The sequence below is a fragment of the Streptopelia decaocto genome (genome assembly GCF_964273445.1).
Source record: "Streptopelia decaocto genome assembly, chromosome: 6".
In the NCBI taxonomy this organism is placed as follows: Eukaryota; Metazoa; Chordata; class Aves; order Columbiformes; family Columbidae; genus Streptopelia; species Streptopelia decaocto.
Genome location: NC_138660.1, coordinates 12,184,191 through 12,207,312, shown reverse-complemented (window position 1 = coordinate 12,207,312; position 23,122 = coordinate 12,184,191). Strand labels below are relative to the sequence as shown.

The window sequence follows — 23,122 nt, the reverse complement described above, 5'->3', positions numbered from 1 at the left end:
ATTTCACGGACTCATAAACTACTGCAATTTTACTTACATGACTCTAGCAACTATTAATGTATGTAAATAACTTGTGCAACATCTAGTTATCACTCTGCTCATATTAGCTCTTTCATACTAATGATTTATTTTCATTTTCTCCAGGATATAGACCTGCGGCTAACTGGATTTGATTTATAAGAGGGGATTCTGCAGTAAATGGCTGCTCTCTTCATATTGCTGCTATGGAAAACAGAATTGTCGATAGGATGTAGTCTGATAAATAGTGCTGAGTGAAGATGCAGCTTCAATAAGTGTGAAATCAATGGAAGATACTTACCGCGTGAAGAGCCTTTTGAGATTTTTCTGACAGGCACCTATTTAGGAAACTTGATCTGTTTCCTTTGGTCGCCCTGTTTTGACACCCGTGGATACAAATCAGATCGCTTTTTGTAGCTACACAACTAATGTGGGACCATGGCCTTTCCAAGATCCATGTGGCTGAACTGTGTATGGAGAGCGACGATAGTCCGCCTGTTACACATGGGATCGAATGCCACTCTTGCTTTTGGTATACTTGGATTTTTGCTTCACGCTGCAGCTGTGTCCTCCCAAAAATTGGATGATACCAACCCTGTGGTGACCACCAACTTTGGCAAGATAAGAGGGATTAAGAAGGAACTAAATAATGAAATTTTGGGGCCCGTTATTCAGTTTCTTGGGGTTCCGTATGCTGCCCCTCCAACAGGGGAGCGCCGCTTTCAACCTCCTGAGCCTCCGTCTCCCTGGTCAGAGACCAAAAATACCACTCAGTTTGCTCCAGTGTGTCCCCAGAACATTATAGAAGGCAGGTTGCCTGAAGTCATGCTTCCCGTGTGGTTTACTAATAACTTGGATGTAGTTTCCACCTATGTACAAGATCAGAATGAAGACTGCCTCTATTTAAATATCTATGTCCCAACCGAGGATGGTGAGTTAATAGCAGGCAAAACAGGGAGATCTTTTTATTTTCCTGTTCTATGTTTTAACAATATTAATCCACGTGTACTGGTAGCAGGCATGGCTTTCTTTGTTTGCACGCCAGCATATTACATGTATGCATGCTGCTTCTCTGTGTATGCATCTGTCCTTGTTTTTTTTTCTTATTTTCTCTTTCTTTCTTTCTTTCTGTCTACACTCATTTTTTTTTTCTCCCACAGCACGTGTATTTTTAGGTCAAAGTTGGTACCTAATTCTCATTGCCACCCACTGACTTCTGGGAAGATGCATCAACATCTTACTCATTGCATGTGCAGACACAAGTTGAGAATCTTCCGCACCTAATAAAGCAGGTCATATTTAAGTTAGATAGTGGTGTTGCATGCTCCTACTGTCTGTGATGGAGCTCCATGTTATTTTCTAGTCTTCTATTCATTTTTCAGTCAAAAGAATATCCAAGGAATGTGCCAGAAAACCCGGCAAGAAAATTTGTAGAAAAGGAGGTATGTATAAAGTGGACAAAAAAAACCAAATGGGGGAAAGATCAAAACCTTGCAAAGGAAGAAAGAATAATACAGCTGAAAGAGGCTGATTTGCTGATGCTGTGAAGTGAACTGTTAGGGATTATCTTGTCCTACTGAAGCCAGAAAGGTATTTAAAGAGAGGACCGTGTAAAGCAGATGGGAAGGTAACATTTGTAAAGCCTGAACTCGGTTGCACCTGATCATCTCTCTTGCACTATCTCATGCTGATCCTGTTGGCAGCTTCTCTGTCTCAGTCTCGTGGTTTAGAGGAGTGTCTGTCACTTGTACATAGATACCGTATGTGGTACATGCATGCATGGGGGCAGCTCATGTGCCCAGGGCCTGGTACTGTTGCCATTGAAGCTGCTGAGGTGTCTCCACAGCTCTGTATTCCAGCATAATGCCTATCATGTATTATAGTGAAGCAGGGCTGAAAATCTGCACTGATTTTCTACATGATGCACCCTGTTTTCTTGGAACAGTGTTAACTTTCCTGAAACGTAGGTGTGACACATTTTGTTGTTTACACACTTAGAAAAGTGAGCTCTGATTTCCTCTATTACGTGATTACAGCTCTGTTTGTAAAGCAAAACATCTCTTAATAGGGTGCAGGGATATGTTAAAATATTGTGACATGGTACTTTGGAAACCAGGCTGCTTTTGGAAGCTTTGGAGACTTGGCTTGTGCCCTTTTCGCGTCAGATAGTAGGAGAGAATTTGCAGATTTCTTTGAATGTTTGCAAATTTCTGAAGCAATTGATCTGCAATGGAGAAGATACATTTTGGTACTGATTTAAAGTAGGAATTTGGCACTAGTATAAAGAACTAATTTTATATTACTTTACACATTTGTTTTACATTGAAGTATTTTTCGTTATTGTTTTCTTTAAAATAATATGTTATTTACTAACTGGACTACATTTGGATCTAGAATACTTTTTACGGTAAACAAAGAGTAGTGTGCATATACCTGATTGCCTATTAGCTGTGATCCATATTAATAAATCAATTTTGGCAAAGTTTCATAGCAGGAAATTGTATAGAGTTGGGCAAAGTTCAACTCTATAAACTCTGTATTAGGTTTTTAAGGTGATATCTAGACATCTAAATGAAGGTGGCATTATTTTCCAAAGTTTTTGCTTTTACAGCTGCCACTGACTGTTAGTTGTAGCTAGATGCTAATTATAAATTGTTAATTGTGTTTGTTCAAAGTGTGCTTTTTAAGATGTCTAAATCCACTTTCAGCAACTTAAGGCAATTTGTTTTTAAAGTGTCAGAGTTTGAGGCACCATCTAATGTTTTTTATAGGGAATTTTTACTCCATGCTGTAAAAATACAATGGTTTAAGCTGGATTCCCAAAGTTGGAAACAAAGATAATCAGGGTACTGTGAGCAACGTCACTTCTTCTCACATCATTCAAGTTAGAATAACTGCTGTCATTTATATGCATTCAATTAATGTGCAGTGCTGCAGCAGTTATTACGCAGTTCATCAAGCGTGTGTAATTAGCTGAGCAACTTTCACTTCCTATCACCCAGATGCTGATTCACAAAGTCATAAATAAAGATGCAGATCTCCATCATTGTTCTCAGAAAGCATCTTTTCCTATAAGAGAATTTAAAAAAAAAAAAAAAAAGAAAAATAGCAAAAATAAAAGGAGAACCCAGTAGATGAGAAAGTCATGTTTATTATCCTGTGAGCCTGAAGGACACTAAAGGGAGAGTTATTTGAAATTCAGTAGGTACCTTTCTAGTTAAATTCATTGCACACACAGCACAATAAAAAGGAGCAGAATCCTACCTTTTCTCGTTGACAGGTGCAGTGAACTCCTGAATACCTTCAGCTTGGGCAGCTGGCGTAGCTGTAGTAATGTCTGTTCTCTGAGTAACTCATGCTCTACTCACCTGTATATAATTTAAGATTATCCTTGGCTTGGATTGCCCTCATACCTAGTAGTAAAGGGAATCACGCTGTACAACAAAGTTGCAATAGAGTCCCAACATCTGAGCAGCAACAGCAGCTTGGAAATAGCAGTCATTTAGGTTGCAGTCATTTCATTACATTTAGTGATGAAAGTACCTGGAAAGAGAAAATATGAAAATCACAGGCAGACTTTTACTTCATCCTTTTAAGTAATAATGGACACGTAAATTCAAAGTGACTGAACCAACAACTGTATGCTATTGTATATATTGTTTGGTTCTTTCTTATTACAGGAAATAGATTGAATTAAATAAATAAATTGCTATCTAGACTTAATTGTCAGATGAGGGACATGAGAAAAATCAAAATGTTGAAGAACAGAGAGTAACCTGATGAAGATACAGAAATGGAACAAATTATATCCATGAGTCAGGCTAGAAATTGTAATGGGCATTATAACCGTTACCCCTTGTGGGTGGGATTTGGATATGCACATTGCAGAGACCACAGAATGATTGGTTAGAGCCGGTGAAGAGGAATGAGGCAATATAGCATGTTTTTTGCTAAATATGGATGCCTATATTTCAGTATACTTCATCTTCAATTTAGTGATTCAATAGCTTAAGAAAGATCATCTGTTTTCATGTCTTTTGCTTCAGGTACGTGAATGTCAGAGGTTACTAATTGCGTTATGCGTATGCATAATAGCAGAAACCTCTCTATTTGCTAGGCCTGGTTTTAGAAAATCTGTGCAAAGGCATCTAATTAATTTTCTGTAATTTTTTTTAGAGGCTAGATAACATAATTCTACGTTTTAATATAACTTAGGTTATATTGCAGGCAACACCATTTTACTCATTGATATTAATTATACTGTTGATTGTGTAGTGTTTTCTGAATTCCCTTACAAACTTTTGCATAATTTCTAGAGAATACCTGAATAGTTTTGTGCTCTGTTTGGTATTTCAGGTTTCTATTTTCCTTTATTGACAAAGCACAAATATTTTACTTGTCATCCAGAATGACAGGGTAACTTATCTCTTAGGAGAACTGTACATCCTGCTTTAGCTGCATGCCTGTGTTTTTTTAATATTCTAATTTCTTTGCATTGCAACTGTTGGCACCATGAAATTCCTACTTTAATGACAACCACATGATGAAAATTTGAAAATTATCACTAATACGGCCACTAAAAGAAACCCCAGGTATTGTGTGCTCTGCACTTGGGGTGACAGTATGCTCTTTCTTATGAACCTGTACTAAAGCCTTCATATTGCCTGAAGATACCTGAATGTGAAAATGGGGACGTGTAGTTTTTGTAGATAGTATGATATATACTCAGTGTTATGGAACTAGGCACATGCAGTTTTGGATACATTAGTATTTGTAGGAGAACTGGGAGTAGAATAAGGAAAGAAATCACTTGATCCTTACTTTTATGTTTAGGAATTATCGGTGGCTAAGAGACCACCCAGCATCACTGACTTCTTCACATGTGGATTCTGTTTCTTATTCTAGTCGGTGCAGTGAATAAATTTTAAATGCAAAGAATTGTGATCTAAACTATCTCATTTGAGAGTGTAGGATTAAACAGCCCTATTAATATTTATGCCTCCTAATGGGCTACTTGATTTTCAGAGCAAAGCTCCCAACACCACACTTTCTGGGTTATGCCTGTGGTTACTATGGACGCATAGGAACATATATACATATATACATACAAATACATCACTGGAAATGAAACACGAATCACAGTGCTATAAACTCATCCTGCTTTGATCATTCATTGTTTTCAAGAGAGAATATGTCATGTCAGTTGTGATTCATAAATGGCAATGACAACTTCAAGACTTTGAAGCTTAGCAATATGAAATATTATTTACAAATCTAAGTAGAAATGAAAAGACCCACGTTTGTCCTGTTGCCATGTGTTTCTGTTGGGTGGTTCTTCCAACATTCCATTTAACTATCTTGTTACTTATCAACAAATTTTGGAAAAAAGGAATTAATGCAACATGTGCAGTTCCTATGGATGTAATTTAATTATCTTCTTTCTGTATACCTGCTTCAACTCTGAAATCAGTCAGAAAAGAACAGTCTGAGACCTGTTAAAATATGTTTCTGTTGGCAAAATTTGTCAATTGATTAGCAGATTTTTTTTTTCTAAATACGTGATGTAGAAAATGACATCAAATTAATGGACTCGTAGACGGTATATTGTCAAAACTGATTGAAATACTCTTTCTCCATGGCCATATAAATGAAAAATATGAAATCTAAGTTGTGAGTCTCCATCGCTGTAGCTTCAGCTATGTCAAAATACATTGCATTGCCAGTGGGCTAAGAAAATGCTTTTGCAGACCATTCCCAGGGCTCATGGTGACTTGAGAATGAGTTCCAAAGCCCACAAAAAAGTGGGTGTATGTCTTCATTAGGCCACTTTGAATTCATAATGAGTTATTTGCCTGTAGTATATTGGTGTCAGTGGTTGCCTTCACGCATTTCAAGTTTTGCCCCATTCACCCTTGCTGGCTCCTGGCTGAAGAGCCCTCATCCCCATTTTGGCCTCGTTAGGTCAAAATTCATCCCTGCGGTATCAGTGGGCACAAACGTGGTCCATAATCCTGACCTCCAGTGCTATGCACAAAGACACTAAGATTGTTCTGTTTATCTGTTGCTTTTTGGAGCGCTGTATTCCTGTTTTTCTTTCCTCAGATACCACTGCAGCATTTCCTATTGTACTAGTAATAAATGGAAGAAGATAATGAAGCAAACATTGTCTTGTACAGACCTTTTCATCCCTTCACAATCTAGAGCTGCTAGTGTCAGCTAGCAGCATTTTTCAAAGACGTGCGATAGGTTTACGTCATATTTGAAATAATATAAAATGCTTAAACTCTGATGTAGTTTCTACGTTCCCCTTTCTGGATGAGACAATGCTTGACAAGAGAAGACTTTGCAGACTGCATTTTAAGACTCCGGCCATGTTAAATGCCATCAACACTAGTTAAAATCCTCTGCAAATGTCTGGTTGTTCAGGTCAGCTCTTGCTGACCACACAGTCATGCTGTCATTGCTTTGTTCATATACCTTGACAGTGCTTATAGCTCTAACAGGTCTTAAATTCCCATCTAATTCCATTTCTTGTCTATTATTTTACTGCTTGCTTTTCATTTTTTACATCCTCCCACACACAGGCTCTAAAATAGTACTGTTACCCTGATAATACTAAGATAAACTGGTTTGTCCTTCCCCTGGCCTTTCTTGGTTTGGACCAGTTGTACTCAGTAAGCAACTGTGAGATGGTGGTCCTTTCAATCTGCTGGTTTCTAATTTATTCTTTAAAGCTAGAATGGCCAAATATTATAAAAAATAGCCACTTAAGTATGTTTGTATATTTTCAGGAGGAACATTTGACTAACTAAAATGCCTTTAGGGTAACCATTATTTTCTGCTTGCCATTTTTTGGTCATATTTTCCTGCTATTGTATTATTATTCCTTTGCTCTTCTCTGTGTTCATGCTCTTAATTTGTTTCCTTATCATACACATGGATAAAAATATTTTTAGTATTCTTTGTGGGTTTTTTTTAAGCTTGAAACATTATGCTTACATGTGCCAAACCATTCTTAAGGATCATCTCAATTATAATGTTAATAATCTGCTTGTAACTTGAATATTGCTCCAGTATAATTTCAGGGTTTTTTTTTTTCAAATTCTTTTCACTTTATTCTTTAGCCCTCTTCATTCTTACTTTATGTTGTCAAACTTACATGTCTTCTCTACTTTGAAATGTATAGTATTATTAACTATACTCTGCATTCAGAACCCAGCTACTTTAATGAGCTTAACATAAATGAGATTTGTTTTTGGGATATAAAACCATTTACTTCTGTTTTAATACTAATATCTCTTATGTTACTTTCCATGCTTGTAATAATGAAGATTTATCCTAAAAAGAAGCGGTGCTGAACAATACAAGGCTAAGGGAAGTGGGACAAAGCTGACTTTAAGCCATGTTTAACACGTTGCTGGGACTGGAGTGGTCTCTGCCCAGACTCAGAGCACCTCAGGGATGCTCTAGGTGAACACAGACGTTGCAAGACACATGGAAAGGGCATATTGCAGGTGCTGCAGCTGATTTTCCCTTCCAGAGTTTTTTTTCCAGTGTTTTGAGACATTTCAGCAGTAACAGTAAATCACGTTGCTAATTCCTCTGCTGTGAGAGTTCTTTTAATATCCCTTTATGCTATCAGAGCAGTAATCAGAATCTGCCCCGTTAGACTTTTCTGTATGCTTTTTATTGAGAGCGGCTTTTGCCTTTCCTATTCATACTAATAGAGCAGTAAATGCATAGTCAGTTTAGTCTTAGGAATATGTTTAAAGAGAAGGAAAATTACCTGGCTGAAGAATTTCTGGTTCTTTAGCTGATAAAGCTCTGGAAGAAGTTCCTGTATTGAAATACCATTGCCTCGTAAAGGTCTGTCCATCAAGGGGAGTGCAGAGAGAATAAATCTTCTGCAGGGTTTCTGTGTTAGCAGGGGTATAGCCAGCAGATTTTACCAAAAAAGACACATTCTGGGAGAAGATCATAGCCGGAATGACTGGGAAGCTTTAGCAGCAGCTGTGCTGGAGTGCAGTGCCCTGAAGGAAGGCTCGCAGTCCCTCGGCAGCTGTCAGGGACTCCTCTGCACGTGGACCTTTTCCCGAGCATTTTATGGCTCTCCAGGATCTGCCCCTTTATGTTGCAGAGGAATCAGAGAACAGTTTCTGTGCTGTTTTGGGTGCTATTCACATCTTCCTTCTCTCAATGGTCATTTACAATTTAGTGTCTTGTGAGATGCTGAGGTATCATAAGATTATTAGGTTCGAGCTATGTTAATGTCAGTGGTTTTGGATCGGGCCCTGCAGAGGCAAACTACTGAGGTCTCTTGATGTGATCTAATATTAGTTTAAATATTTTTATCCTTATTTTATAATGTGTGGAAAATCATATCTATAGTGGATATAGAGATAATCTAGAAAGGCAAAATCTATAGGAGAGAGACAGCCATTTATGATCTGTATTTGTTTTCTGGAAAGCTTCCATTTGTTATATTTCACTCTTTTTGTAAAGACCTTCTTTAATTATTATCTGAAAATCAGGTATTTATGTAATTACCATAATTATATCTACACATCTAGTGTACTTGCAATTATTTCATTAAAAATTGTAATTATTATACAATTATAGGGGATAATGACGTCCTTGTAACATGTTGCAGAAGCACTAATTAAATGGTGTTGTAAATGAATTGGAAGTGATTTTGAAGTTTAGAATATTGTTTTATCAGAAATATCTGAAGTGATTCATCCACATTACGAACTGGCAGTAAAACCCCTGTGAAGTTATTTTGAGAAAAGACCTCACAGAGCTCATGTAAAAGGATTTGTCTCTATTGCCTTTCTGCCTTTACTTTCTGTTCTGTATATTCTTACACATAAAAACTGTCTGCAGATCTTTAATGGAAAGGTGCATTGTGTAAGAAGATCGCACAGCTTGCTGAATCCTTCTAGAAGGCTTAGCCCAGAGCAAATAGGATGTACATGCAAGTACAGTCTGTACTTAGACATCCTTCTTCTAAACAGAGGTAAAACCCTATCTAACAGTTGGATTTAGATGATGAAAAAAGCTCCTTTAAATATAAGGAGGTTTTCATTACATGCTGAGTTTCGATGATCTGCTTATATATTGGAATGTCCAACTAATGCAACTTCAGGTATTGGGGAAAGCGAGACAAAATTCCTCTTGTAGCAGCAGTCCATGTGATGCTCCAAGCACAGGAGGTGGACAAAGCAGTGTGGATACAGAGGAAGCCTATGGAGCATCTCCCTTTCTCTCCTCTAGAGTGCGTGGGGAGTGACAGGCAAGGATAACATATGTCTGAATATACCATAACCTCAGGATCACAGATTTGTTATTCTCTTTCATGTCAACTTTCTGTAGTGTACAGATGATCTCTCCCTTCAGTTAATTTTAAAAGTCATTGAAAATGGCAATAAGGCATATCTAATTTTTAGGCTTATCATTCTGGTAGGTTTTTTGTTTTGTTTTGGGGTTTGTGTGTGTGTTTGTTTGTTTTAATCTAATACAGTGTGTTCTTAAGTGATGAGTATATAAATGTACCTATGGCATGACTGACAACTGTGCAGCCACCCTTACCACGACACCCTCCTTGGCTTTGCCTCTGCAGACAGCAGCCCGCTGCGGGCGGAGGCTCTGGGCACACTGGATCTGTGCACGAACCAGCTGGAGAGACCTCCCATCCCTCTTGCATCCGGCCGCTACCTCCCACCCACCAGCTGGGGCTCCTCCTCCGGTCTTTGCTCTCAGCTTTGTGAGGGGAATGACTCATGCACATTCTTCCCAGTTACTTCAGATGCATTCAGGCAGGTTAGACAAACCTTCTGCTTAATTCAGTTAATTCATGTCAGCTCATTTTTGCTCGAGCCTGATTAAGGAGCGTTTGCAGGATCTGTGCTAATGCAGAATTTTAATGTCCAACAAATGAATGGAAACAAAGCTCAGAGAGGCAGGTGAGCCTGGAGGTAGCACTAGTATCTTTCTGTGTCCCAAGCTGAAGAAAGACCGTCCATCCATGGCCTGAGAAGAGCTCCCTGACTGTACCACCTTGTGTCAAGGTTCCTTGCTGAGGCAGCCAACACAAGAACCCATTTGCTTATATGGTTGTAGTAGTTTTCCAAGGACTTGGTGCCCTTTAACCAGAAGCTGAGCACCACTGTTGTTGTCAAGCTCCCTTCCAGTACCCTGGCAGGAATTTTTTTAGTTTCTGCCAATGCTACTCTTTGCTTTTCAGTCATTAATATATTAGTATTAATGTAGTGAACAGATCAACAGAATACGTCATTTGCCGGCTGGATCTAGCTGAACCAGTGAGAATTTAGTTACTGAGAATCCTCATTCCCAAAACAATAGTTTTAACAAGATGGACCCAGTGGTAAGGGAATACGAAACATGCATTTGTCTATGTGTATATGTATGCAGTCATAAAGAGATTTGAAAGCTCAGAGGAAAGCTAGTACAATCTGTCTTACTTGATAGCAAAATTGATACTTCATATGTTTTCATATTTATTTTAAAGTGCCAAAATGAATTTAGAGGTGTTTTGTTTTTTAATCTGAACTTAGTTGCTGCAGGCCAGATCTAAGACAGGTGAGCCAAAAGGATGTTATGAAAGATTTTGCACATTTGTCTACTCCGGGACTCCATGTATTAACGGCAGTCCTCCATGATCTATATAGCAGTTTGTATCCATGAAATATTACTGTGTACACCTTTCGTAGAAGCAAGTTTGTTTTGTGAAATTTCACAAGAAATAATTAAACTATAAGGCCAGATTTTAAAATTGTAGTAATTTCACTGTTTTTCTGTGATGCTAAACTCAGATGAAGTACCCCTCCATATGAATCAATTAACCGCTGCACTGTGTGGAACAGAAAAGAGAACTAATTTTGTTTTCTACAGTTTTTGGTCATTAACTGAGCTGTTGCTTAATGACAAATGGATTACTTTTAATAGAAAGAATAACTTTTGAAAAAAGAATAATTACTATACTTAAGTGCTGAAGCATCTGCGGTCTCTTTTATATGAGGTCTCCATAGTTTAAGTTTCATACAAGAGAAAAAACAAGATGCATCCATAGTCTTTTGTAAAGTGCCATGAAACCATTGACTAATTGGCGAGTCTTGCGGCTTGCAGTTGCAGTTCAAGTACTGAAGAAGGTATTACCTGCCCAAAAGCATAGTATGATACCAGATCATGGGAAATGGGTGCCTGAGTTTTATAGAGATACGGATGATTACTGAAGAGGTCACAGTAAGTGTGTGCCCCCCCTCGTGTATCTGGCCCTGTTAGCAGAAATCCCTCACATCCCTTCTGTGTGCATTATATTCTGTGTCGTTCACATGTGAAAGAGAACATTGCCCCTTGAACTGTAAAACAGTCATGTGTTTTTGACAGGCTGATTTTGTTTCTTTTCCTGACGGCTTTGAAAGATGGCTGCCGAAATGCGGTTGGGCATGAGAGGGTCATTCGCTTGCAGAGGTGAGCTGGGAGACAGAAGAGGAGCTGAAAGAAGCAGGACGGGGATTTGACAGCAAAGAAGGCTCCTGACACACATGCTGAAGCAGGTGTACGCTGCCTGGCAGTGTGCAAACCCAGCACAGAAATAGGATTAAAAGGTTCTTTCCCTTTAGGCAAAATGAGACCAAGAAGAAGGCAGCACAATTCCACCTTGCAGTTTTAAGTGGCAGAAACTGTTTTTCTGTCCAGAGTTTGCTAACATATATTAGCTGCTGTTTTTCTGCCCAGAGCTTTGACATACTCAACTACAAGCTAGTTTGGCTAGTATCAGCACAACAAACAAGCAGCAGTCAAGGGAGAGGGGAAGAAACAAATAATTTACCAGAAATGCTTCATATCCTTTCCATGCTTGATATTTGTACCGTGCAAGTGGTCTGGCTGTCACCCCTGTCTGTCCAGCACCTGGACACGTGTTAGAGGACACGTCACAAAATAGGTTTGAACTAAGGTAGAGGAAAAGCTAGCCCTTAATATTGCTCGATTAAAAATGGATAAACTCAGTAGTAAGTCAGATTCTGGCCTGTTGTTTGAATTATGAATATTCTTCTAAACGCTGTCACTTCCTTAAAGAAATACAGTGGTTTCTTCTGAATTTTAAGTGACTTTGGATTGAAATTCTGTGTGAGTGATTATCTGGCTCAGTGAATACTGTTGTTATTATTAGCAATTTTGGGTGTTAACCTTTTCACTGCTAAAATCTCCAAGTACAATGTGCCATTGTGCTGACACTCAGCAACTAGAAAGGTTAAGAAGTCATTGAAGCACATTCAGGAAATGTCATAATTTTCAGGCTGATGAAGTGCTAGCCTGGAAAAGAACAAAGCAACTATAATAATAATTACATTTACTTTATGCTTGCAAGGAAGACAGTTTAAAGGAGAGCAGACCATAGAAAGTAGCTCATTTTTGGTTCTGCCCCCATTAATTACATCACATTCCTGCTTTACTTCTGTAACCCCAGAAATGTGCTGTTTAAGCAGAGCTTTGTTGCAGAGGGATGACTTGACACAAAGTCAAATGTCTCTTTCCAGTCATTCTGGACCTTGTTAGGCTTTCCCATTCCTTCCCTTCTCCCCTGGCTAAGCAGCATCTGGCCCTCTCCCTCTGGTGAACTTGTGTGACTCTATTTCAAGTATAGATTTAGTTATTAAATCTGGAGATAAAGTATGGATCTGTTCCACTAATCAGATACTACAGTGATTAGAGCCATAGAAGTACTTGGAGAGATCAATTAGATTAGATTATCAAATCATTATAAGCAAACTCTCAAAGACAAAGCAATAGAAAGTAATCTTGTGTTACTGTATTTCTTTGTTTATCCTCTCTTATGGTTTGCTTGCCTCTATTTTATTTACATGTGTTAAGATGGCAATGGCACCGATCCTCATCCTCAGAACTGAGCTGGAGTATAGAATAAACCGATTTCTGCACTAAAACTCTCTCTGTGATGCTCGTCATAGGCTAAAACATATTACTCCGTGTACTCTGGGTGAAAAAATACATGCACACAGAAATCTTACTTTATAATGCAACTGGGCAGTTTCTTGGGGCACTCATTTCAGATCTCGGGGGTTAGGCAGGAACCCTTCTGTTCTCTCACCAGCCTTTTATTATCTCTCTGATCTCATTCCGTATTTATTATTTTGACTGTGTAATCTTATTTTGACCACTTTAATTGCATAGGCTTGGAGTTATGAACCAACACTAACTAATTCAGCTAAAGGTCTGAGGTTCACTCTTTAGCTGTTTGTTTTCAGGGTTCCTGTGAAAATAGTTTTCAGGTGTATAATAGCCATTCCTGTCAGTCCCAAGCCTTGAAGTTGTGTTTTCTGCAGCCCACAGTGCCATTTTCTTAACATGTACATATATATGTATACATGAGCTTTTCTTTTTTAATATATATTTTGGTAAGTACTCCAGCTAATGCTAATATACTGTTTTCATGAGAGAATTGGCAGAATAGTATACATCAAAGGCAACAATTAGCGTATTTTCATTTGACTTGTTCAGCCTATTAGGTTGTTAAATTTTGCATAGAAAATCATTAGCATGTTTAATTTGGGAAGGAAGCTCTTGGAAGAGGAGTTGTGGACATAAATCAATCAGTGAGGAGGCTCTCATACAGTATTACAACAGCAGCTAGAGTTCTGAAATATCATGAAATACTTCCCTGTATTATTAACTATAAATGCAAAGAGGTGAAAAAAACCCTCAGGGTTATCACTGGCTTAGGAGTTAACGAAGAATCTTCCGATGGTTTTGTCTGATATTAAGATCTAGAGCAAGTTTTGTGTCATATTCTTTTCTTACTGAACACTGGCATAGAAGTGCAGGTTTGCGGTTGCAGTGTACCTGATCTTTTTGAAATGATGGTGAAGGACATCCGAATCAGGCTTTACATAACAGAGTGCATGTTTTTCTTTTTTTCCCCAAAAACTAATTCAAGAACTGTTGCATCGCAAGCGATATCGCCACTGTTACGCATGTTGCCTGCTACTTCAGAATTAGATGAAGTTGAAAAACTGACAGAAAAAACTGCAAAGCACGTTTTCTCCCCTCGTTATCAGGAGCATGTGACCTGACATCTGGCAATTTAGAGACAGTTATCTGGTATTAAATGAATTTTAAAAGGTTTGGATTTTGACCAATTAAAGTCAAAGAGGAAAGGTCAGAAATCAACACCAAAATAGAACAAATATTAACTAAAGATTCCATCATATGGCAGCTAATCAGGGCTTTTGTGTGCCCTGCTGTGCCAATATCTATTCAGAAGCTAGTCATTATGTCTCTGTTCTAAAAAAGAACTAATTTTGAAGACTTCACTGCACTAAAATCAAGTAATTTACTGCCCTTTTTTGCTGTATTTTTATGATGTTTTGCCTGATTAAACATTCAGTGCTAGACATAGTGGCTTCTGGTTTTGTCCCTGCACTTTTCAGGTTCAGATTTCTTTGAGTGCGGTTACTGTTCTTTGGTGCCAAAGTACTTGATTGCCTTCATAAACTAGGATATTTAGCAACAAAACTGACATAATTGTCGGGATTACATTATTGATTATTTTGAAGGCACAAAATCCATAAAGTCCTTTCCTTTGTGCTCCAGTGGAGAACGTGTACCTATTTGCACTGAGTGGGTAAATTCTTGGCCACATAAATGTCTATCATGAAATTCAAATCAAGTTTTACAAGACCAGGCCTGAATTCCCACCTCTACAAGATGAACAAACATCAACTTAGAAACAGATAACAGGGACTTTGAATGTTTGGTAGATTTTGAATTTTTTTCCTGAGATACATAAATATCTTTTCTCTTTCTTTGTTCTTCTTTTCTCTGTTCTTATTTTCTCAAAATATCACAGCCTCTCCTGTAATAACAAATCACTTTCACCTTTCTCGTGTACTTTCTTCTGTTTCCTGCTGTCATAGTCTTATTGTGTCTGATTTGTCCTTATTTCATGTTTCCACCTCCATTTTTTTTCATTTTAGGAACACTGACTACCTCTTTAGGGCTACAAAATCATGAGCTATTCATATGCCACTATATCCTTTAATTTTTTCCTTTGTACTGAAGATAGAGAAACTAGGACAAAAGAGTGAACTTCTGCAAAGTAACATGCAGGGAAGGAAAGAGACTGCATGCCATTGTGGAGCTGAAATTAAAATACCCCACTTCCTATCATGTTTATTTTTGGGAGCTGGGCTGTTTATGATCCTTCTGTGCTGCTTTTATGGTTCATGTGGCTGAAGCGGTGCTTCTTGTCTTTAATTCCTGCACAACTTAATCCTGATCTTTCCTGAGTGCAAGTATTTGTCAGTCAGTTACCCCCCAGTGGGGTGAGTATCACATCTTACCTTAACCCATGAAATATTTTCTGCCTTCCACTTGTCTTGCTGTCTTAGAGCCTCCAGATAGGGAACAAGAAGGGGTTGCTGCAGCTTTTATTAATTATTTACGTGCTGTTATCAAACATTCCTAGAGCGCTGTAAATTTACAGCCTTTAGTACAAACTTGAAGAAAACAAGTTCCTCGCACTAGAGAATTTACAGTGAAGAAAAGACAACAGAGGTGAAGATATAAAGCTGGTGGATGTAGTAAAGTAGTGCAGAATACAGGAGTTTTGATAAGAAGGGATTGCCATGATCCATGGTGTGAAGGAGGAGGAGGAGAGTGCTTGGCTGCGTGCAGAGTGCCCGAAGAGGAGCAAGAGGCAGCAGTAAAAGCCAGTAACAAATAACGTACAGGGATTACAAGGAAAGCAAAAGGATTGACCTGATTTGTGTGTTTACCACTCAGCGTCTTAGTGGTGCCCTTTCAGCTCCTGAATATAATCATTTAACTCAATGGGTGGCAGAGGCAAGTGCATGTTTCACATGGAAACCGACGTGATCAAGCGGGCCTCTCTCTCTGTTATGGCTGGTTCACGTGTGAGCCAGTTAGTGATTGCTTCCAAAAGTCGTGTGAAACAGTGGGAAATGGCCCCTTCAGAGGAATTAATGACACATTCAGCCCCTAGCACAGCGTTTTCTTCAGGCCAGTGAGAGTAACCACTGTGCTTCTGTTCTTTCTTGAGGCAGGAGTGGGATGCCAAAGTGCTGCATCAGATGCACACTGAAGCTGGTTTGCGAACTTGGTCCCTAAGCCTGTATAAAACCATTATAACTGTCTCCTTTTTTTTTCTGGCTTAATACAATTTTATTTTTAGATGCATGAAAGGATGCACACAGAGAGTGAAAGTGTATTTAAACAACATAGAGTAAACAGAAGTGAATAACCTAGACTTAGCCTAAAGAAATCCACAGGTGCTGACATTATTTCCCAGTGACTTTGCTGTGGTATTATGTGTTGTGTGGTAGTGTATGTTGTATGGTGCTGGGCAACTGTCCCATGTGGTATAACTGCTGCCATGGAGATTACTTGAAATAAGGAAACATTAAATGGCATAATATATGATAGAATAATCAGCCATAGCACAAACCCCATCCATGTTAAAACACTACAGATTTTTGCCTAGAAAAAAACAATGTGTCTGGGTGCAATACTGTCTCACCTTGTTCTGCTCTAAATCACTTCTGACCATGTATTCAAGCATCACTGCTGGGCAAAGGCTGTTCATTATGCTGAAGAGCTGCAGAGTATATTCAGCGACTCAATCCACACGCATTTAAGGCTGTCACTTAAGTATTCTGTTAAGGAGAACAGTTGTGGAACATGGGGCTTATGCAGGTGTAATTCAAGGTAGGCATTAATTTAAAGACTTGCCTGGTGGCAACATTGCCATTTGCTGTTATAGGAGCAGGATTTGTTCCATGGTTTGCTGAAGTGGGAAGAGTGACTCCTAGGGACCGTAAAGCCCCTGGATGTTGCTGTGGCAGTTTAAAGTGTAAGTCTAGTTATCATATTATTACAAAATAGGCATAATTGTAGTCACTGTATGAATTCTGAGCAAGACAAATACTTGCATGGTCGCTTGATTTCACCCTGAACTAAAAGGACCTTGCTGTTGGCCTTCTCTACTTGCAGTTGCATTTATTTGCTTATTTATTGTCATTTCCTTTCACTAACTTTAAGAGGGAATATTTTAAGATACAGGATTGGAGTGTAAGTGTATGAGCCTGTGGACAAAAAGATCAGCCAAAAGCTATGCACAGGAATGAATACATAATCAGCAACCTTGTACTTGCCTATTATAACAAAATAGCATTAAAGAACAGAACATTCGACTGTAATGTAAGTTGCAGCTACTTCCCTGCCAGGGCAGCGATCCTCTTGAGGCTGTCATCTATTGCAAATTGAGCGATTGCTAATTGCTTTTATGAAAGCACCAACTTCAATTATATTTCTAGTGTGTCACCTGTATAGCTTTATATTTGCACGTATTTAGAAAGGCATTCATGCAATGCTGAAAAAATTAGATTCACATTTGAATTTTAGCATTAAACACACCAAAGCCACAGAACAAACTGTATTGTACCTACAACACATTCAGTTTGTAAAAGTGGGAAAAATGCAGTGTTTCGCTAACACTGCCCACACCTCTTTTCGATCTTCTGGGTTTGCACCTGGCACCGATGAAATGCTGTGCCACAGAGCAAGTGCTTATTATTTATTAACTGCTTTTGGTGCGAGACTTCACAGATCCAGCAATGTGCCCAAAATGCTGACTGTTCCAGCAGATGTTAAGTGCTTAGTGCTTTTGTAAGAAGAGCTGATGTCCCTGAGAACTGACTTATGAAGCAGAGAGAGTTTTAACAACACATCTGGGGTTCACCTTGAGCTTTGCAAAAATTCACATTTGGATCCAGAGTGTATGGCTTGAGCCAATGCCTCCTTCAAAGAAGAGATAATTAAAATGACTCGTATGTCTTTCTTGGAGTCATTGTGTCATTTGTTCTGGCAGCAGATGTGACAAAATTATTGTACTTATTTTAAGTTTTCTATGTTATCTTAATGGCCCAGAAACTTCTTAAAGGAGGTTTAGATTGTGTGGAATACAGTGACAACCGCATTAATGCCGGTGTTTCTATGAGCATGGCATTTCAATATCCGTACCCATTTTATGGTCCGTGGTAGGCAGGGTTGAACTGCTTTATTGTTTTGCTCTCTTGTAGTGAATCAGGGTAATTCCTCCAAGTAATAAAACAGAGACCTGAATTAGCAAAATTCTGATCCCTAATTGACCATATCTTGCTGCCAGTCTGATGTAATCCAGATTCTGCTGTGATCTTGCCCTCCAATCTTGTGAATAGTGAAAGAACACACACTTTCATTGATTAAAAACCTCAGTTTTCTTAAAAAAAAAAAAAAAATCTGTATCTGTATATCTGTTTCAGGCATTTTCCCCTTTTGTCTTATTGTTTTCCACAACTAAAATTGCTTGCAATTTTTACATTGAACATGTTGCAGCTATGACTCTGGATTCTTAGATACATCTGTGTGCATATGGTGGTGCCTATAGTGGTAAAATTCTGCTCCAAGTGCAGTATAGCAACTAAAAACTCGAGTACCTAACAGTTGCACAAGGTGTGAGTTCCTCTCCCCCCCATTTTTTAATTAAGCATAATGAAAGAAACCATGTTATATATTTTTAATAAAATGGTATTCAGACTAAAGAATTCTAAGACAGACTGGCACTAACCTACTGATTACTTTGTGCTTGGGAGTTACCCTTGTAGTAGCCGAAATAATTGGTAAAATGGTGATACAGAAGATAGATGTTGTATTTTAAAGAACCATTGCTAGATGAAATTAAGATGAATTTTTAGGTTTTGTAAACCAAAGTACTATAAATATAAAAGCTGAGTACATTTTATGGATTTTCAATCCTATTAATATTTATTAAACTACAATTCTTTAGATTTCTGTATGTCAGATACTCCGTCATGCAATAACACAGGATTGTCTGAGATGAAAATTAAATTGGACCCAACTGAAATCAAAGAGAACGTATTTCTTCATTTTCATTCCTCAGACTGATGGAAATGCATAAAGTAGAAAAGTCAGAAAAACCTAATAATTAGGTTGGAAAAGTCCTTGCTACTTTATACATCACGGATAGTTTTAGGGATGAAGATGTGCAAAGTTCTTAAAAAAAAAGATAAAAACCTATTTAATCCTGTATTACTATAAAAATTTAATAGCAATGCAACATTGAGGATTACTGTCTAGCCTTCAGAAGTGCTTCTGCCATGTTGTATCTGTCTCCTTGTCCATATCCTCTGTACCATTCTGGGCCATAGTTTATGGTATATTCAATTTTTCAGGGAAAGCAAAAAATGCTCAGTTCTGTGCAGCTATTGTAGGGAGGGCATTTTCCTCATCAGTTGTGGCGTTTTACCAATGGCAGGGCAAGTGCATATTTTGTGTCAACACAAATGCATTCTATATTTGAGTTAGATTTATATATTAGTATACAGGTATGTTTTAGTGGTTTTATTATGGTAATCGAGGTCTGTTGGCTGAAGTGCCTTAATAAATATTAAAAAGTAATTATACATATGATTTGGAAAAACGAGAAAAAATGGGCAATGATTTTCTTAATATGTGTAAAAACTGTTTAAAGCGTTTGGAAGTTTAATCTTCTTAAATTTCTTTTTGCTTATCTTGGGCAGAGAGGAATATTTCATTTAGTTAATCCCAGAGCTTTTAGGGGTCTTTTTAGGGGTCAGGGAAGGATACCTCAGTTATCTACGTTAACTCTAAGTAATAGAATAGGACTTCACTTGTCTAAAATACTTTTTGTTCTTGGTATTCTCCCTTTCAGAAGTTAAATTTGACTCTCTGACTGCTTCTGAGTTGATAAAATTTCTCATTGTCCTGGCTGCTGTAGCTTTCCCTGGCTCACATTTCCAAGGTGAAAAACAAGAGGAGCTTGATATTTTGAAAGTGTTTTGAAAACCAAAGCAAACTTCTTTCCTATACAACAGAGGAAAAACGCTCACACCCTATTTGTTTGTTTTCTTCTGCTCCATAGGTCATCTTTAAACTGACTCTTCCTCTTCGTATTTCTTTTCAGAATGAGAGTGTCAGACATAAATTGCAGTGAATGTTACAGCAGAAACACTGCAAGAAAAGTTGTCCTTTAAAGCGGAAAATGTGACTGAAGCACAAGTGCAGGTGGCTGCGAACTGGAATGTGAAGTTCAAGACTAGAACGGAAGGCTGTCTCCTTTTGAACAGTAACCATAAATATTTGCCCTTCCAAAAAAATAAATAATTCACCATAAGCAGCAGTCACAGAACATATCATGTTGATATTGTACAGCTGTGGGTTGCTTTTTAAAAAAGCAGCACCTTTAATCCCAGGGTGCTTTGTGAGGTATTATTGTTTTCACCTGTGGCCAATTCACTAACCTGACATCCCCCTGCAGCTGCGCTGTGTGTGTCTGTGGCTCCTGTTTGCCTTCCTGTCGTGGCATACGGCTTCTCCCTGGATTTATTACAGGTACTGACAGTAGTTGCTTTACCCAATCTCATGTTTTTCTTATTTTTTCTTTAATTTAACTTCGAGCAATGAAAATCATCTATGTCGGTATCAGCTTCAGGCAGAATTTTGTGGGAAAAGCTCACTGAAGAGCTTTTAGCTATTTGCCGAGAGAAGGTTTAAGAGAAATGTGCTATTTTGTCTTGTGGAAGAAGTTGTTGCAGCTGCTTGATGGAGAACCTGTGTCCCTCCTTGCTCCAAAGCAGGCACAGGGTAGAAGTGAGCATGTAATTCTAAGACTGTAGACTGTTTCATAAGACATTTGCATAAGAAGCCAAATTAGATTAGTTTAACTTAATTCTGGTGTTTCCTAACCTCCCAGTCTTTGACTCGGGAACCTTAATGTTATTTTAATATAGTTTCTTGAGAGTAATACAGACAAAGAGTCCCCGTAGGTCCTGTAAATTTGATAACCACATGGAAAATCTAGCAGGAGACGTTTCTGAGAAAGAATAGGAAAATGCGTGTTCATATGGAAATGAGAAAATCTCTCTTTATGGTGGCTTTCAGAAAAACTCCTGTATGCTACCACAAAAAGAGGGTGAAATCTTCATCCCTTTGAAATCAGAAGGATTTACTGGAGAGTTTATGTGATTAGCAAAGAAAAGGTATTTGCTGCAGTAGAGGCAGAAGGATTTTTTTAAGAAGGCTTTTAAAGTGACATAGTGAACTACTAAATTCTGTAGATTTCTATAGTAATGTTCTGTAGGATCCCATCATGTTACTTACAGCAGAAAATTCATTTGAAGTATGCTTATTTGCATTATTTGTAAGTCAAAGATAAAATTTTGACTATTTCTTTCAAAAAATGTTTATCATTTTCCTATGTTAGTTGTTGCCTGAACAGTACTGTGTTTTTGCTTCAGTTCTGGCGTGGTGTACCAGAGGAGAGGCGGTTATATTTCCTCACAGTTTATATTAACATCGGATTAAGAAAGCCACAATAATGATTATCAAGTCATTTTCCACAATTAACCTTTAAAGCTTTAAAGTATCAAACAGTAGCTATTGCAATCTGATATGGACCTGACTGATATGGACAGTGCAAGTTCTAATTAGCATCGTAGCTAATGCATATCTTGATGTTCATGTGAAATAAACATACCAAAGAGCATAATACATGTATTATTTTAATGCTTGTGGGGCTTTATTGTGATATTAGTTATAACTCAGGATGAGAAAAGAGTTATGTAGATGGTTTTTCTCATAAATTAAAGCAAAATACACTAATCAATTTTTTTCCTCCGTTATAAGAGTAGAAAGCCAGAAATGACTTGCCCTTACCTTGCCCCATTTGAGATTATAGAAAAAAACACCTTGAGCTACTTCAATTTTCTTACTTTTTCCCGTATTTTTGGCTTCACCTTTTCAAGGAGTTTTCAGCAGTCACAAAGCTTAGAAATATACTGGCTGAAATTTTCATGTCGCCGTTGGCTTCAAAAGGCTTAAAGAATGATGTGAAATCTGGTGAGGTTTGTCAAGTACAAATACCTGTGAACTTCATGTGCTGGTGATAACCTGTCACTGCAGGGGCACAGCCCACACCTCTCCTGGGCCTGTGGTGGCACTCAGGTTTCATCCAGCTTTTTGGGATGATGCAGGACAGTGCATATACTTTTCTCCCAAGAGATTTTGAAATTGATTGTTACATTTTCATGAGCCTCTGTCCCTGAGTGGGGAACCCCCCTGTTACAGGGGGGAAGTGGGTATCTCCTGCCCGTGATTGTCCCAGTACCTGTGTGGGCAGGTTTATTGCAGTGAATTCTTCACTCTCGCCTTAGCCAGAGAGATAGTTGCTCATATTGCAGGTTCTGTTAGACAAGCACCCCCTTTCAGCTGTAAAATCCTCCATCCTTTCCTCCTCTCGCTCCTTTTCTTCCCTTCCCCCCCAGCAAAAAGCACATTCCATGGCAGCAGAACCAGCAGCGTGATTTCAAGTACAGAACTGTACAAGACAGAAAGGAGGTTAAAAGCCCTTAAAACATATGGCTTGCTTTGGCTTAATAGAAAGTAGGTGGCAATCTCCACAGGGATGCAGCAGGGTTTTTTGAAGCATTTGTTTCCCAAATACCTTTTTATGATCTTTCCAGCACAGACGTGCAGTAAGTGAATGTAACTAGAATATATGCTGCGGTGTAATATGCGCCTTCTGCAAATGTGACAGTGATGAGTTTGACGAAAGAGGAGGTGGCAACCAAAACAAAGACAAAAAGTGCTGTAAGGACTATGTAGAAATTAAATGCAGGTGCCATTTAGGGTATTGCTGTAGAGCCTGCTGATACTGTTTACTTCCCTGCTGAGGTAGAAATCTTTCTCTGCTAAAAGCCTTCACAAGAGCGCTGAGGATATCCCTGTGCAGCAGTGTATTACAGGACACACATTTGAGAGGAAAACTGTTAAAGCCACCTCTTAGTTTTATTGAATTATTACTGCTCTGAGAAAAAATATACTTTAGGAAAAACCCAGCTGTTAAACAGAGCGCTTTTGGAGCGAGCGTGTTTACTTCAGCGTGGCATTTAAATTGTGTTTATCCCCAAATCAAACAGCAAAAGCTACAGCACTGGATGTAGGGAACATATTTACAGATCTGGGTTAC

At 38.4% G+C, this 23,122-nt stretch overlaps 1 protein-coding gene across 5 annotated transcripts in view; it reads left to right on the top strand.

Moving 5' to 3' along the window:
- Positions 1 to 453: 453 nt before the first annotated feature.
- Positions 454 to 23,122, top strand: part of NLGN1 (neuroligin 1) — a gene marked incomplete at both ends in the record, with an annotated part of 294,777 nt that continues 272,108 nt past the window's right edge. For 2 of the 5 annotated variants that reach the window (XM_082055428.1, XM_082055427.1), the window contains one exon: positions 457 to 949. In XM_082055428.1, the coding sequence (XP_081911554.1) occupies positions 457 to 949 (493 nt within the window). Of the gene's footprint in view, positions 950 to 1,400; positions 1,461 to 23,122 lie in introns of all 5 variants that reach the window. The other 3 variants (XM_082055426.1, XM_082055429.1, XM_082055430.1) reach the window with 3 other exon arrangements.